At 44.7% G+C, this 14,705-nt stretch overlaps 1 protein-coding gene and 2 long non-coding RNA genes across 30 annotated transcripts in view; 1 reads left to right on the forward strand and 2 right to left on the reverse strand.

Annotated features, from left to right (window-relative positions):
• LOC138753237 (neurexin-3-like) overlaps positions 1-14,705 on the reverse strand; it is a 2,173,925-nt gene that overhangs the window by 54,162 nt on the left and 2,105,058 nt on the right. For 17 of the 28 annotated variants that reach the window (XM_069915992.1, XM_069915991.1, XM_069916002.1 and 14 more), the window contains one exon: positions 10,610-10,697. In XM_069915992.1, the coding sequence (XP_069772093.1) occupies positions 10,610-10,697 (88 nt within the window). The remainder of the gene's footprint in view (positions 1-10,609; positions 10,698-14,705) is intronic. The other 11 variants (XM_069916009.1, XM_069916007.1, XM_069916000.1 and 8 more) reach the window with 1 other exon arrangement.
• Positions 1,051-5,217, reverse strand: LOC138753241 (uncharacterized). Its single transcript, XR_011351056.1, has 2 exons — positions 4,376-5,217; positions 1,051-1,206 (listed from the first exon to the last, which is right to left on the reverse strand). It is a non-coding gene; the product is annotated as an uncharacterized lncRNA (long non-coding RNA).
• Positions 4,777-11,807, forward strand: LOC138753242 (uncharacterized). The gene is made up of 3 exons (XR_011351057.1): positions 4,777-4,874; positions 9,687-9,959; positions 11,503-11,807. It is a non-coding gene; the product is annotated as an uncharacterized lncRNA (long non-coding RNA).

Here is a 14,705-nt window from a genome sequence, read left to right on the forward strand (position 1 = left end):
CTCCTCCCCTTGCCCCTTCTTTCCTCCTCCCCCCACCTTTTTATTCAGGTGCCTGTCTGCTTAGACATATAAAATATGCAGAGAAATGTATAATGATCAAGTATCAGAGATTTGATTTAATTTGGCTGTGTTCAGTACAGATATTGTGGGCCAAAGGGCCTTTTCCTGCATTCTACGTTGCATGTCGATGCCTGAGTAATGTAGTGATACCCCAGGAGGAGTGTGAGCCATCTGGGGAATGCATCAACAGTAAAAGTACATGTAAGCTCAAGGTGAAAGTTAAAGATAAAGAGTTCCACCTTAGGTTTGCAGAAGTCCCAGATGGACAAGAATCACTGCTTGGTGACAAAGCATGTGAGAATTTAAGCCTAGTCAAGAGGGTGTACCACATTAACAATGACAAAGTGTAGAGGAAATACTGGATCAATTTCCGGACATCTTCAAGGGGTTTGGAGTTCTACCTATAAGATACAGTTAAAGGAGGATGCACAGCCAGTGGCGCAGGCCCTGAGGTGGGTTCCAGCACCAATAAAGAAAAGCTCAAGCACCAACTCGATAAAATAAAGGCACTAGCAGGTCATAAGGAAAGTGGAGGAGCCCACAGAATGGGTGAATTCAATGGTGTGTGTCAGAAAGGAGAACAGTGTGCATGGACCCAAAGAAAGTTGAATTCCAATAAAGAGAGAACATAATCAGATTCTGACCAGGAATGAAATTATGAGTGAGATGGCCGGTGCAAAGTTTTTGACTAAATTGGATGCATCTCAGGGCTTCTGGCAAATAAAACTGCATGAAGCTAGCACAAAATACTGTAAATTTAATACACCATTGGGCTGATGATCTTGTCTGAGGATGCCTTTTGGAATTTCCTCAGCTCTGGATGTGTTCCACAGGACAATGGAGCACATCATGGAAGGCATAAATGGGGTATGTGATCCTATGGGGATCCACACAGGGACAACACAATGAGAAGCTTGTCAAAGGGCTACAATGCATCCAGAATTATGGATTAAAGTTAAACAGTTGCCCAAGAATGCACTTGACAGTCGCTCAGATCCATATCTAACTTTATTGAATTACAGAGCTTCGCCACTTGAACATGACATGTCCCCCGCTGATCTTCTGATGGGACGTAGACTGTGCGCTATACTTTCCAACTCTGCAGACCCAAAGAAGAACCGAAATGTCGAACGGAAACAAAAGCATCTGGAAGGGAGACAAATGGCAAACTATGACAAGTCAGCCAGAAAGTTTAGGGCCACTGGCATGACGTGAGACAGCGAGACTTGGATATTCCAACACTTGGGACAAAAAGGCTACTGTTCTGGGAGAAGTAAATCCAAGATCCTGCAGTGTCAGAACCGAGGAGGGTCAAATACTGAGGAGGAATCGAAGGAGCCTGCTGAAAAAGCCAGAGACGTTGCAGGAGCAAATAAAGGCAGAGGATCCAGCCTGCACAGAAACAGAAGAAACACCCCTGTGCTAGAGTGTAGTGGACCAGCAGAACTGACACAAGCATGTGTGTTAAGAAGATACACATGAGTTGTCAAAGCACCTGACAGACTGAGTCTATAAAAGGAAAAGGAACTGCACACTTAAAACATTTGTGCTTCTGATGTTCATATTACCTTTGTGTTGAACTTTAAATTGAAAGAATTCTGTATTAATGTGTCATGTTTGATTAAAACATCTCAAGGAAAGGGGATGTAGTGATAGAATGCGACCACCAGGAGGAGTCAGAGATAGAGTATGTACCATCTGGGGAATGATACATCTTGGGTAGATTCACATGAGGTCTGGCCTGTGTACGTTCTGTTCTTAGGGCCATTTGCTGAGTTAATAAATCTAGTTGTTTTAAAAAGAACCCAATTTTCTTTATTGTAATAAAAGAAACATCACAAGTAACATCAAGCTTATCATACCCCTGTCTCCTCCCTCTCCTGGTTTAATGGATATCTGCCTCTCACTTCTGCAAATGGTCTTCATTGGAGATGCGTTTGGAAATTCCCACAGATAATACCCCCTGCCACTTTCTGCAAAACTCCAGCCAGGCTGATCTTTAATTGACTTCCTCTGATCAGCTCAATATTTGTAAGGATACATAGCCACTCTCTCCTTAATGACAATGCACTGATTTTATTTGGGGCACATACACATGAAGTTTGGATTAATCAGTTGGAATGAAATTGAAAATGTCATTTATCAAATCTATTTAAAAAGATTGAAAATTCAGTGGGGTTTGCAGCGAAGAGTTTTATATAAAAATCAAGTCTATCACAGTAATATGTTCAATATCAAAGTAAATCTATTTGAATATCAAATATATTTAAACATGAGAATCATTGATCGGAATCATCTCGTGCAATGCCAAGGGCAGCCAACATGACTAGAAGGGATAGACTGCCCATATCCAGGTGCCTGATTGTGGGATCTTGCTTGTGGTAAATGATTGCATGTTATGAGAGCACTACGAAGTGAAGTGTTGGATGGAAACACCTTGGGATACTTTGAAGCCCACACACACATACTCTCTCTCTCACACACACACCCCCACTCTCTCTCTCTCTCTCTCTCTCTCTCTCTCTCTCTCACACACACACACACACACACACACACACACACACACACACACACACACAGATGTAGATGGACATATTACAAACCCAGACACAGGCAGACACAAATGCACACATACAGACACCTTTCATGTCAGGCCTCTACCTAGAAGTGTCATACACACACACACACACACTCTCAGACTCTGATGTAAATACACACACACACACACACACACACACACACACACACACACAGATGTAGATGGACATATACAAACCCAGACACAGGCAGACACAAATGCACACATACAGACACCTTTCATGTCAGGCCTCTACCTAGAAGTGTCATACACACACACACACACTCTCAGACTCTGATGTAAATACACACACACACACACACACACACACACACAGATGTAGATGGACATATACAAACCCAGACACAGGCAGACACAAATGCACACATACAGACACCTTTCATGTCAGGCCTCTACCTAGAAGTGTCATACACACACACACACACTCTCAGACTCTGATGTAAATACACACACACACACACACACACACACACACACACACACACACACACACACAGACTTAAGCAAGGCAAAGGTTGAAGATTCATGGCCTCCATTCCATCATACTCCATTCATCCACCACTGATCTAAGCTCAGGCTCCGTTCTGACAATCTCTGATCCGTGAAGGTTTGCAAGTATAGCTTCGGAGGATTCATCCATTCAGTCTCCCACCTGCCTGTCCTGATAACATTCATCTGATGGAGCCAGGCTGAACAAGACTGGAATCTCATTCTACTTGTTGTGAAATGAATGTTGGCTTTTCCATCTGCATTGAGGCATTGAGAAATGGATTGCCTGGCGCTTTGCCAGGGTAAGTGCGCCCACATTTTGGAAGCAACTTTCAAGCTGCACAACCTCCAGCAAACAGTTCACAACTGCTCGTACATTGTAACTAAGAATTGGCAATTTTAAAAAATCGAATTCTAGTTAAATGTGGGGATCTTGTACTGTTCATCACTAACTGAACATAACAAGATCGGGGCAGTAGGCCATTCAACCCATCAAGCTGCCAATCAACATGATCGTGGCTGACCTTCCCCAGGTCTCAGCTCTTCTGTGCTCATTCCCCAATCCTCATTAAATACCCCAATGATCTATCTTCCACAACTCCATGAGACTGTAAGACATAGGAGCAGAATTAGGCTTTTCATCCCTTTGAGTCTGTCCTGCCAGCTCTCAGGTAAATCATTGCTTTTGCCAAGGCTTAGGTTATAGAATATAAAACCACAGTACAGGCCCTTCAGCCCACAATGTTGTACTGACCTACCCCTCAGCAATCAAAATTCTCCCTATTTATTTTTATTTTTTAAATTAAAAAAAAATGTTTCTTCATTGTTCTTACAAATGAATTATGAGTTGCCTCTGGGTTTCTTTATTTTAATTTAAACAAAATTTAAAAATAATAAAGAAACATATTTCATTTTTCTTGCAAATAAGTTATGAATTGCTGGCTTTCTTGTCCTGAGACAAAAGGCCCTTTCATGCCAGGCCTTCACCTGGAGGTGCCATGCCAGGCTAGGCCTCCACCTTTCATGCCATGCCTCCACCTGGAGGTGCCATGCCAGGCCAGGCCTCCACCTTTCATGCCAGGCCTCCACCTGGAGGTGCCATGCCAGGCCAGGCCTCCACCTTTCATGTCAGGCCTCTACCTAGAAGTGCCAAGCCAGACCTCCAACTTTCATGTCAGGCCTCCACCTGGAGGCTGGCTATAATACGGAGGGAAAACATAAGCTTACCTTTCATGGACCAGCCCTAAAAGGATGCTCCAGTGTCTCATTCATGTTGAGTGGCACCTCGTAGCGCCACCCATCATAAATACGCCCATAATCCTCCATACAGCTGGAACCACTCTGTGTTTCCCAACGACCCAAGAAGCCCGGTGAAATCTCAGAGTGGCCGGCGGGGCCATCACAGCCTGGACCGGCCACCCCCTGACGACCCCTGCTGGCCGCCCCGCCCTCATGGCCCCCACTGGCTCCCCCTACCCTGATGGCTTCCACCGGTTGCCCCTGCCCTGAAGGGGTCATGGAGGGAGAGGAGTGAGTGGGTGGGAGAGAGGGAAGATGGGTCAGGGGGTGACGGCATTATTGTGACGTCATCAGCCCGCCCTGAGCCAGCCGCTTGCAGTGGCTGTACATTCAAGTGAGGTGACGGAGCGCAGTGCTCTGCTGCTGGTCCTTCCCTGAGTGGGATTACAGTCAGCATCTTGGAGCTGGCCACGGAGCATTCTTGGAGGTAAATCTCTCGATATATGGGCAGAGAATCTCGGCCTTTACAGTTGGACTTTTTCACTGAACGAAAGGAGAATGTGCTAACAGGTCAAAGAAATAAAGAAAAGGGGTTTCATTCATATTTCTTGCAATGGCAAGGCCTGAGACATAGACTTGTTAGGTCTTTCAATAGATGTTGCTCCCGCAGGCAACCTATATTGGATAGAACAGCCTCTTCTGCTGCATCACGGAGGGATAAAGGAGATGGATTTGAATTAAAAACTACATTTGTTCCATTGGTAATTGCAAAATGATCCAGTCTTTCTCCGTATGTCCCTACTCATTGTACACCCATGTCTGAGTGGCCAGACACAATTCCAATGCCATCTATAAGTTTGCCGATGACCTCACAATAGTCGGCAGAATCACAAACGGCAATGAGGAAGCGTACAGGAGGGAGATAGATCAGTTCGTTGAGTGGTGCCACATAAACAAACTTGCGCTCAATGTCAGCAAAACCAAGGAGCTGATTGTGGACTTCAGGAGGAACCCGGGGAACACGACCCAGTCCTCATCGAGGGCTCAAGAGTGGAGAGGGTCAAGAACTTCAAATTCCTGGGTGTCAACATCTCTGAGGATCTGTCCTGAACCCTCCACATTGATGCAATCACAAAGAATCCAGAGGTGTCTGAGGTGGTTCGATATGTCACAGAAGGCTCTTGTAAACTTCAACAGGTGTACCGTGGACAGCATTCTGGTTGGTTGCATCACTGCCTGTTATGGAGGCACCAATTCTCAGGACAAGAATAAACTCCAGCCTGTGACATCACAGGCACCAGACTCCACTCCATCGAGGACATCTACATGAGGCGGTGTCTTAAAAAAGCAGCCCCTTTCCTCAAAGACCCCCACCACCAGGTCATGCCCTCTTCACTCTGCTACCATTGGGAAAAAGGTACAGGAGCTTAAAGATGACCACCCAGCAGCTCAAGGACAGCTTCTTCCCCTCCACTATCAGATATCTGAACAGACAATGAACTACAGACATTGCCTCACTTTTAATGCACTAATATTTTTATTTTCTTATAGTAATGTTGTAAGATGGTTATAATATGAATGTTTGCTCTATGACGCTGCCACAAAACACTGAATTTCATGACTTATTCATGACAATAAATCCTGATTCTGATTCTTTTTCTTTCCCTTGCCTCTGTCTCCCCTCGTTTGGCATCTGTCCATTGGCCTTCAACCCTCCTTGGTTCATCAGTCCCACACTGGCCCTTGCCCAACCCCTTCCACCCTGTCCTCATTATACTCCCCACCTCCTCTCTGCACTCTCAGTCTCGACGAAGGTGTCCAACCTGAAGCATAGACCATTCTTTCTCCCCCATTGATGCTGCCTGACCTGCTGAGTTCCTCCACCAGGTTGTGTTTTGATCGAATGAAGGCCCGATTGTAAAGGCCCGATGTGACTCGCGCATCTAGTGGGGCCTCTGTCTCTCAGCACCAGTGACCCAGGTTCAATCCTGACCTTCTGACTGGAGTTTATACTTTCTCCCTGTGACTGCGAGGTTTACCCAGGTTTTTCCTTTTTTAAAAATCTGGCCCGTGAGCCCTTGCCATCCAATTATACCCGATTGACCTACAACCCCCAGTTCGTTTTGAAGGATGGGAGGGAACCGGAGCCCCCGGAGAAAACCCACGCAGACGTGGGGAGAACATATAAACTCCTTACAGATGGCACAGGATTCGAACTCCGGTCCCAATCGCTGGCACTGTAACAGCATTGCTACGCTATCTGTGCCACCCCGTTTCTCCTCACATTCCAAAGACGTGCAAGTGGGCAGGTTAATTGCTCTATTGTGTGCAACTGAGTTGCTGGGAAATGGGGGAGAATAAAACATGGGATGAAGGTTGGATTTCTGGATGTGGGTGAATGTGATCAGCATGGAGTCAGCGGACATTTTCTCTGCTGAGTCTCTCTCTGCCTCTGTGCGATTCCAGGAGTAGAGAAAGAATTCTGAGACAGCCTGAGTTTACAATCGTTCATTCCAACACAGTACAGGACCATTGGCCCATGATGTTGTGCTGACCTAAATCTTCTGAACCTCACACCCATAACCCCTCTGATTTTCCTTGCATCCATTTGCCTGTCTAAGAGACTTTTAAATGCCCCCACTGTACCAGCCTCCATCACCACCCCTGGCAATGCATTCCAGGTACCCACTACTCCCTGTGTAAATAAAATTTACCCTTGACATCGCCCCCACAAATTTTCCTCCCCTCACCTTGTATAGACGTCCTCTGGGATTTTCCACCATCACCATTGAAAACAAATTTTTTTTAGCCAGAGAGTGGTGAACTTCAGGCGGCTGGGGAGGCCAGGTCATTGTGTGTATTTAAGGCAGAGATTGATAGGCATCTGAATTATCAGGGTATCAAAGATTTTGGGGGGAAGACCAGGGAGTAGAGTAAAAGCACAATGCTGGAGAAACTCAGCAGGTCCAACAATGAAGCAAAGATCAAGGTACATAACCAACATTTGCTCCTGAAGTTGTGCCCTCTTGGTCCTAGAGTCCTCCACCTTTCTACCTCAACCCTGTACATGCCTTTCAACATTCCCAAAGTTTCAATGAGATCCCCCACCCCTTCATTTTCCTAAATTTCAATGAGTACAGGCCAAGAGTTGTCAAACGCTCCTCATATGATAAACCTTTCATTCCCAAAATCATTTTAGTGAACCTCCTTTGTACACTCTCCAAAATCAGCGCATCGTTTCTCCTCACAATATTCCAAGTGACATCTCACCAGGGCCTTATAAAGCCTCAACATCACATCCCTGCTCTTATATTCTAGTCCTCTTGAAATGAACGCTGGCGTTGCATTTGCCTTCTTCACCACCGTCTCAACCTGCAAGTTTACCTTCAGGCTCTCCTGGTCGAGGACTCCCAGATCCCTTTACATTTGGGTATTTTCAATTTTCTCCCCGTTTAAAAAAAATACTTTGCCCGTTTATTTCTTTCTACCAAATTGCATGTCTGTTCACTTTCTGCCACTTCTCTGATCGTTCTCCTAAAACCTTCACAGAGTCCCGGGGTGAAAGCTGTTGGAGCGAGAGAACATGGAATCTCCATCTGTCTTTTCGCAGTTTCCCCTCCTCTTATTTTAACTAATTTTCCACAATACAGCATCTGGTACCATTGCCATCTCCAACTGATGGAGTTATATAGGAGAAATGTCACAGAGCAGGGGAGGGGTCTTTCAATTCCTTTTGTCTCTTATTCAGCAGCCTTTTGTTTTTGATGTTTCGTGCTTGACTTATGCCCTTTGAGGATCCCAGGAGAGGGGCAAGGGAAGGTGCTTGGTGGGGTGGAAAAAGGAGGAGAATTTTAACAAATCTCTACAGAAACAGAGAACAGAATCACATGACGCCACAACATTGACCACAGTCATTACAGACACAAACCAAGGACACCACCAGTTCCAAGAAAGGAGAACAGGAGGAGATTGAAGGGCAAAAGCTCTGAGATACCGATGGCACAAACACTCAATGCAATTTGTAAAAATAAAATGAACCATTGTCCAAATGCATACTGCACGCTGGATGACTGATCCCCATTGAGTCCCCATAAGACACACAATGACGGCATGATTGCCCATGCACTGGTTATAGAGTCATGAAACGGATGGCTTAGCTGTGGCATGCGACATATCAATGCTGCTTCACCAGATCAAACATGAATTCATAATCACTCAAAAAATAACAATGGCGCCTGACAATAAAATTCTTTTTGTGCCATCTGTGGTTTATTTGAACTTATCACCCAGATTTTTAAAAAAAAACCGTTTTGAAGGAACAGAAGTGTTAAGGCTGTTCAGAATGACAACCAGGTTGGGGATATGGGGAGGGAAGGTTCGGGGGTGGGGGGGTGTAAGGGAGAGGGTCCAGACCTTTTCTATTTCTTTCCACTGACAACAGTCATTCATACACAACTTTCTTTGGCAGCTCAGGGTGAAGACATCACCCTTGCTGCCCATTTCGATGGCAAGAAAAGATTTTGTTGCCTATAGAGAAAAAAAACTGTTTCTTTCCAAAATAAATCTCGACTGAAGAAGTAATCACAATGACTATTTTTAATTAAAAAGTCTTCAAAAAGAAGTTCAAAATGGATCTTAATTTTGTATTTTACAAAATATAAATGAATATATATATAATATATATTGATACCCCTCTTTTTATATATATATATATATAGAGATAAAATTATTAACCACCAAAATTACATGCGGTACATGATGACGTGAAATAGTGGGGAATGTTAGATTTAACGGGTGATCGACAACAACATAACTTGAACTTAAAACAGACAGATAAAAACAACATTGCATGCATCTGTCTGGTTGCTTATGCTGGGGTTAGAATGAAGGAGTGAATTTCTGTGTAAAACGCATGATTGGATGGTTGAGGGCTGTTGAGATCTTTCTTTTGTCACTACGGTATTCAAAGAAAAAATTTTACATGTTCAGATATATATTTGCCCAGAGGATAAAAGAAGTTATAAAACTAAGGGAATCTTTTAAGATTCTTAAGGGGGAGTTTGATCAATTAATATCAAATAACAATCAATTCCAGTAAAATGTTTTGCTGCAAAATTAATTTTTCATTATCTCGATTCATATCTTCTCTACTGTTTGTAAAAAAAATATATGTACATACTCCTTTGTATGTATATATACTGTATATTATAAAATGTGTAGATAGGCCTGCAAAGTAATTCTATGTTGTAAAAAAAATCATACACAGAAATTCTTTGATATCTGTTCTCTATTACAATAGACTAACCCATGGCAAGCGTTGAAGGGGACAGGGAAAAAGGAGACCAGCCTAACATTTGCAATACATCAACTCTCAATATCACAGATCTGCCTGGTTACAGCAAGCAAAATGCTTCCGTCAACAAGGGGAGGAAAAGAGAGCAAGACCAAATGGTCGTTGCCACGGTGTCAATCATGGGCAGTGGTGACGGCAACATTTTGAAGCAGGAGGTCAGGTCGATAGGGTGACCCAGTCCGTGACCAATTTCATCTCTCAGCAGCGGGGATCAGCTGTGTGAGTGACCAAATCAGAGCACAAACAGCACTGCGTCAACCCCTCTCGGGTTTCCACTGGGCCAGTGTGAGGAGCGGGAAATCCCTATCACTTCAGCTTCAGCATTTTCACTTGTCCTCATGAGGACCGCCAAGGTTTCTCCATTGCTCATACCAACTTGCCACCTGCGAATCCCTGCTCTGGACCCAATTATTACTGAGATATTTTGCTTGAGAAAAATTGTAATTGGCCCATTTCCTTTGGAGTTCTGAAACCGTGCACATAACGAATCCATTAGGGACAATTAAAACAGTGGTTTGTAGGCTTTTTCTTTCCACCCACATCCCACCTTAAGTCACCCCTTACTGATCACAGAGCAGCGATGGCCTAGGGATTACTTAAAGTGGGATGCAAATTTTAAATAAAAGGTTGCCCTCCCCTGTTTTAAAACTAAAACGTTGATCACCGAACAACTCAGCGGTGTTGCCTTTCTAATGAGGTTTCCTCTCCCACACTGCTCCATGGGAACCCGATGCTTTAGACTTGTGCACTGGTTTCCTTAATTATTATTTATTCCACTTGTTTATTTCTGACACATTATTCACACGCCAAAAAAAAAAATATATATATATATAGGTAGAAAAAGAAGAAACAAGCGAAAGTGGACTGACCTAACCCACCTGAGCTTGGCTCACACTCATCGAGGTCCTCATCGTCACTGGCGCACTCAGCTGAGGAAACGATCAAGTCATCGGTAACCTGAAGGGCAAAGAGGGAAAGCAGTGAGTGTCCGAGCGTTGGAGATGTTCTACACGCTCAAAACAAAGAAAGAGAGACAGTCATGCACTGTGGTCCAATGCAAAAGGATCTCTTTCTGAGGCTCAAGGAGACACGTGGATAACCAATTGGAGAGGGTCTGTGAGGGTACTGACCGTCGAGCACACATTCAACACTATCCCATTTTATTCTTCCGATGGCAACTCCTCCCAGAATCTACCCACTCACCTCCACCACGAGGGACATGTTACAGTGGCCAAAGTGTCAACCTGGCAGTCTCTGGGATGGAACCGGGGCATCCACAGGAAGCCTCATGTGGTCACGAGGAGCGCAGGCGAAGTCCACACAGACAGCACTGGGGTGGGGGGGGGGCATGATTTTAACCCAGATTCCTTGGGGCTGTGAGGCAGTACCTAAGCCACTGGGCAGCATAGTTCACGTAGTGCTTAGTGCAGTCCTGTTACAGCACCCGTGACCAGGTTCTGAATCCAGCGCAGTCTGTAAGGAGCTTGTACGTTCTCCCCGTGACCAGCACAGGTTTTCCCTTGGCACTCCAGTTTCCTACCACCCTCCAAAAACTGTGGATTAATTGGATGCAATTGGGTTTCAGTGGCCAGAATTGACTTCTTGTTGTAAATAAATAAACTAGATAAATCCCCTGCAGAGTTTATTCATGTTTGGGATCCCATGGAAGTGAAATGGCCATGAACTCGAGCAATTCAGAAAGAAAGAGCTGATGAAACGACATGAACCTGGAACATTCGCTATGTTTGCTTTCTCTCCACAGATGCTACCTGACTAACTGAATATATCCGTCATTTTTCATTCGGACTTTGAAAGATTCCAGACCCTCTGAAAGGAATCCCTCCTCACCTCCCGCTTGACGGACACTCCTCACATTTCATGATTCCCGCACAAGAAACCTCTCTGAGCATCTGATTTGTCGGACACACTCAGAATCCCACATGTTTCAAGAAGTGCAAGGTAGGTCTCACTGGAGACCTGACTGATGTTTATAATTCCCAATCAATGCCGCAAAACCAGATGATTTGATCATTACCCCTCCTCTGTGTGGTCCTGCTGTGCATAAATTTGCCCTCTGTGCACTAATTGAAGCAGAGACTGTATTTCAATAAGATATACTCAATAAAAAAAATTGCAGATGCTTGAAATCTGAAGTAAAATCACAGCTCATTTCCCACCCTCACACCCATAACCCTCTATCATTTTCTTACATCCATGTGCCTGTCAAAGAGTCTTTTACATGTCCCTATTGAACGAGCCTCCACCACCACCCATGGCGTTCCAGGCAGACACAACTCCCTGAGTAAACAAAAATACCTCTGACATCTAACTACACAAAAGTAATCAATAAAATTGAAAGTGTGCACAGAAGATTCACTGGGATGTTGCCAGGACTTGAGGAAATGAGCTACAGGGAATGGTTACAACAGGTTAGGACTTTATTCCCTCGAGCATGGAAGAATGAGGGGACTTTGATAGAGGTATTTAAAATTATAATGGGCATAGCCAGAGTTAATGAAGGTCGGCTTTTTCACTGAGGTTAGATGAGATACAAACCAGAGATTTGTACCATGGACTAAGGTGAAAGGGGAGAAGTGTAGGGGAACCATTTGGGGGTGCGTCTTCACACAGAGAGTGGTGGGGGTGTGGAATGAGCTGCGAGTTGAACTGGTGAATGGGGGCTCAAGAGAAATTTGAATAGGAGGGGCATGGAGGGATATGGAATGGGTGCAGGTCAGTGGGAAGTTTGGTGCAGACTAGTAGGACTAAATCTCCTCTGCAACCTCTCCTTCCTGTAATGAGAGGCAAGGTTAGTGTAGCACAGCGCCAGCTACCCATGTCTGAATCTGGTGCTGTCTGCATGGAGTTCTTCCCGTGTCTGCATGGGTTTTCCCCATGTGCTCTGGTTTCCTCCCACCCTTCAAAACGTAAGGGGTTGTAGGTCAATTGGATGTAATTGGGTGGCACTAGTTTATGTGGCCAGAATCAGCTTCTACTGTGTGGTAAATAAAAAAACATGATGCTCAGTGGCTTCTTCCCAATCCGTTACCCGTTGTTGGTTTGCACAGATGAACCAAACCATCAATAACAGGTGAACAAAAAAAAGAGAAGCTGATACAAGAACCAGAGAGGTTAGATGGTTCAACACATTTTGTGTCTGAGTGGAGCGAGCTGTGTGTGTGCGCACAGAGGCTTTACTGTTGTCGAGGCTAGTGTACTCATTGATGACCTCAGCTTGACCACAGCTATCACGGAGCTTGGATTAAAATTGTCACTCAGTGAGAGGATTAGCTCCCTGTGTGAGGTGGGGAAAACTGCAGGAAGCAAGGCTCTCACACAGAGAGAGGTCTCCTGCGTATTTTCTGCTTTTCAATTGGAAATATAATACTGGCTCACGCGTCAGCTTTGTAATCAACCGCTTCCATCTCCCTTAATGAAAACTGGCAGCAAGAGATGGGTTTTCTTTTCATCTCCACTTGACGCTCCAAAGGGTGGAGATAAATGTAACACACTCTCTCACACATACACATGCTCTCTCTCTCTCTCTCTCTCTCTCTCTCTCTCACACACACACAAACACACACACACACACACACACACACTCACACACATACTCTCTCTCAACCACACACACTCACATCCCAATATCAAGTTTCACAAACGTATAACACAAACACCCTCATGTACACACAAACACACATGCATTCCCACACACCCAAATCCCCTCATCCGTATCTCCAGACACAGAAATATACCTGCAAACACACAAACACGCACACACGTGTATATACATATATTAACACACACGTATATATACATATTCACACATGCATACTCACACACACGTATACACACATTCACACACATATTCACACCACGTACACACATACATACACACACACACACACACACACATGTATACACACATATTCACACACACATACATAGAAAAACACCCCCACATGCACACAAACACACACTAAAGCATGTTCACACACCATGTTGTGCTTTTATCTTGACCTCCCCTGGCTCGCTTTTGATGTTGACCGGATGCAGCTCAGAGTGACACCCACCATCTGTGCTCCCCTCTGCCCTGCCAGGAGCTGCCCATTTCGTTGTCAGGAAGTGGAGCCCAAAGTGCCCAGCACTGATTTGAGAGTGAGACCTGTAGCAGCCTGTTACCACCACCCAGACTCAAACCAAAAACCACATAGATCCCGTGCACAGGTAAACACAGTCAGAATAGAACATAGAGCATAGAAATCTACAGCACAGTCCAGACGCTTCAGCCACAGAGTTGTGCCGACCTAATAACCTACTCTAATATCTGGCTAGAATTTCCCTATGCATTACCCTCCATTTTTATCAGCTCCATGTACCTATCTAATAGTCTCTTAAAACATCCTATTTCACTTACCTCCACCATTGTACCTCCCCCCGTACTGAAAAACTATGCCCCCTTTTTGTTAGCCATTTCAGCCCTGGGAAAAAGAAACATCTGGCCATTCACACAATCAATGCCTCCCATCATCTCATCCAGGTCACCCCTCATCCTCCGCTGCTCCAAGGAGAAAAGACCAAGTTCACTCAACCTATCCTCTTAAGGCATTCTCTCCAACCCAGGCAGCGGCCTTGTAAATCTCCTCCGTACCCTTTCAGTAGCATCCACATCTTTCTTGTAATGAGGCGACCAGAACTGAACACAATATTCCAAGTGGGGTCTAACCAATGTCTTGTATAGCTGCAACATTACCTTACACCTCTTGAACTCGATCCCACGGTTAATGAAGGCCAGACAGGGAAGAGATACAGGAGCATCAGAGCAGCACCACCAGGCTGAGGAACAGCTTCTTCCCAAGGGCAGTAAGAACGCTGAACGACCAAAGGAACTGCTCACACTGACCATCGGACTCTCTCATATTCATGAAACGACATTTATTTATTTAGTTATTTGTACAGATGAAA

Source organism: Narcine bancroftii, chromosome 2 (assembly GCF_036971445.1).
Source record: "Narcine bancroftii isolate sNarBan1 chromosome 2, sNarBan1.hap1, whole genome shotgun sequence".
Taxonomy (NCBI): Eukaryota; Metazoa; Chordata; class Chondrichthyes; order Torpediniformes; family Narcinidae; genus Narcine; species Narcine bancroftii.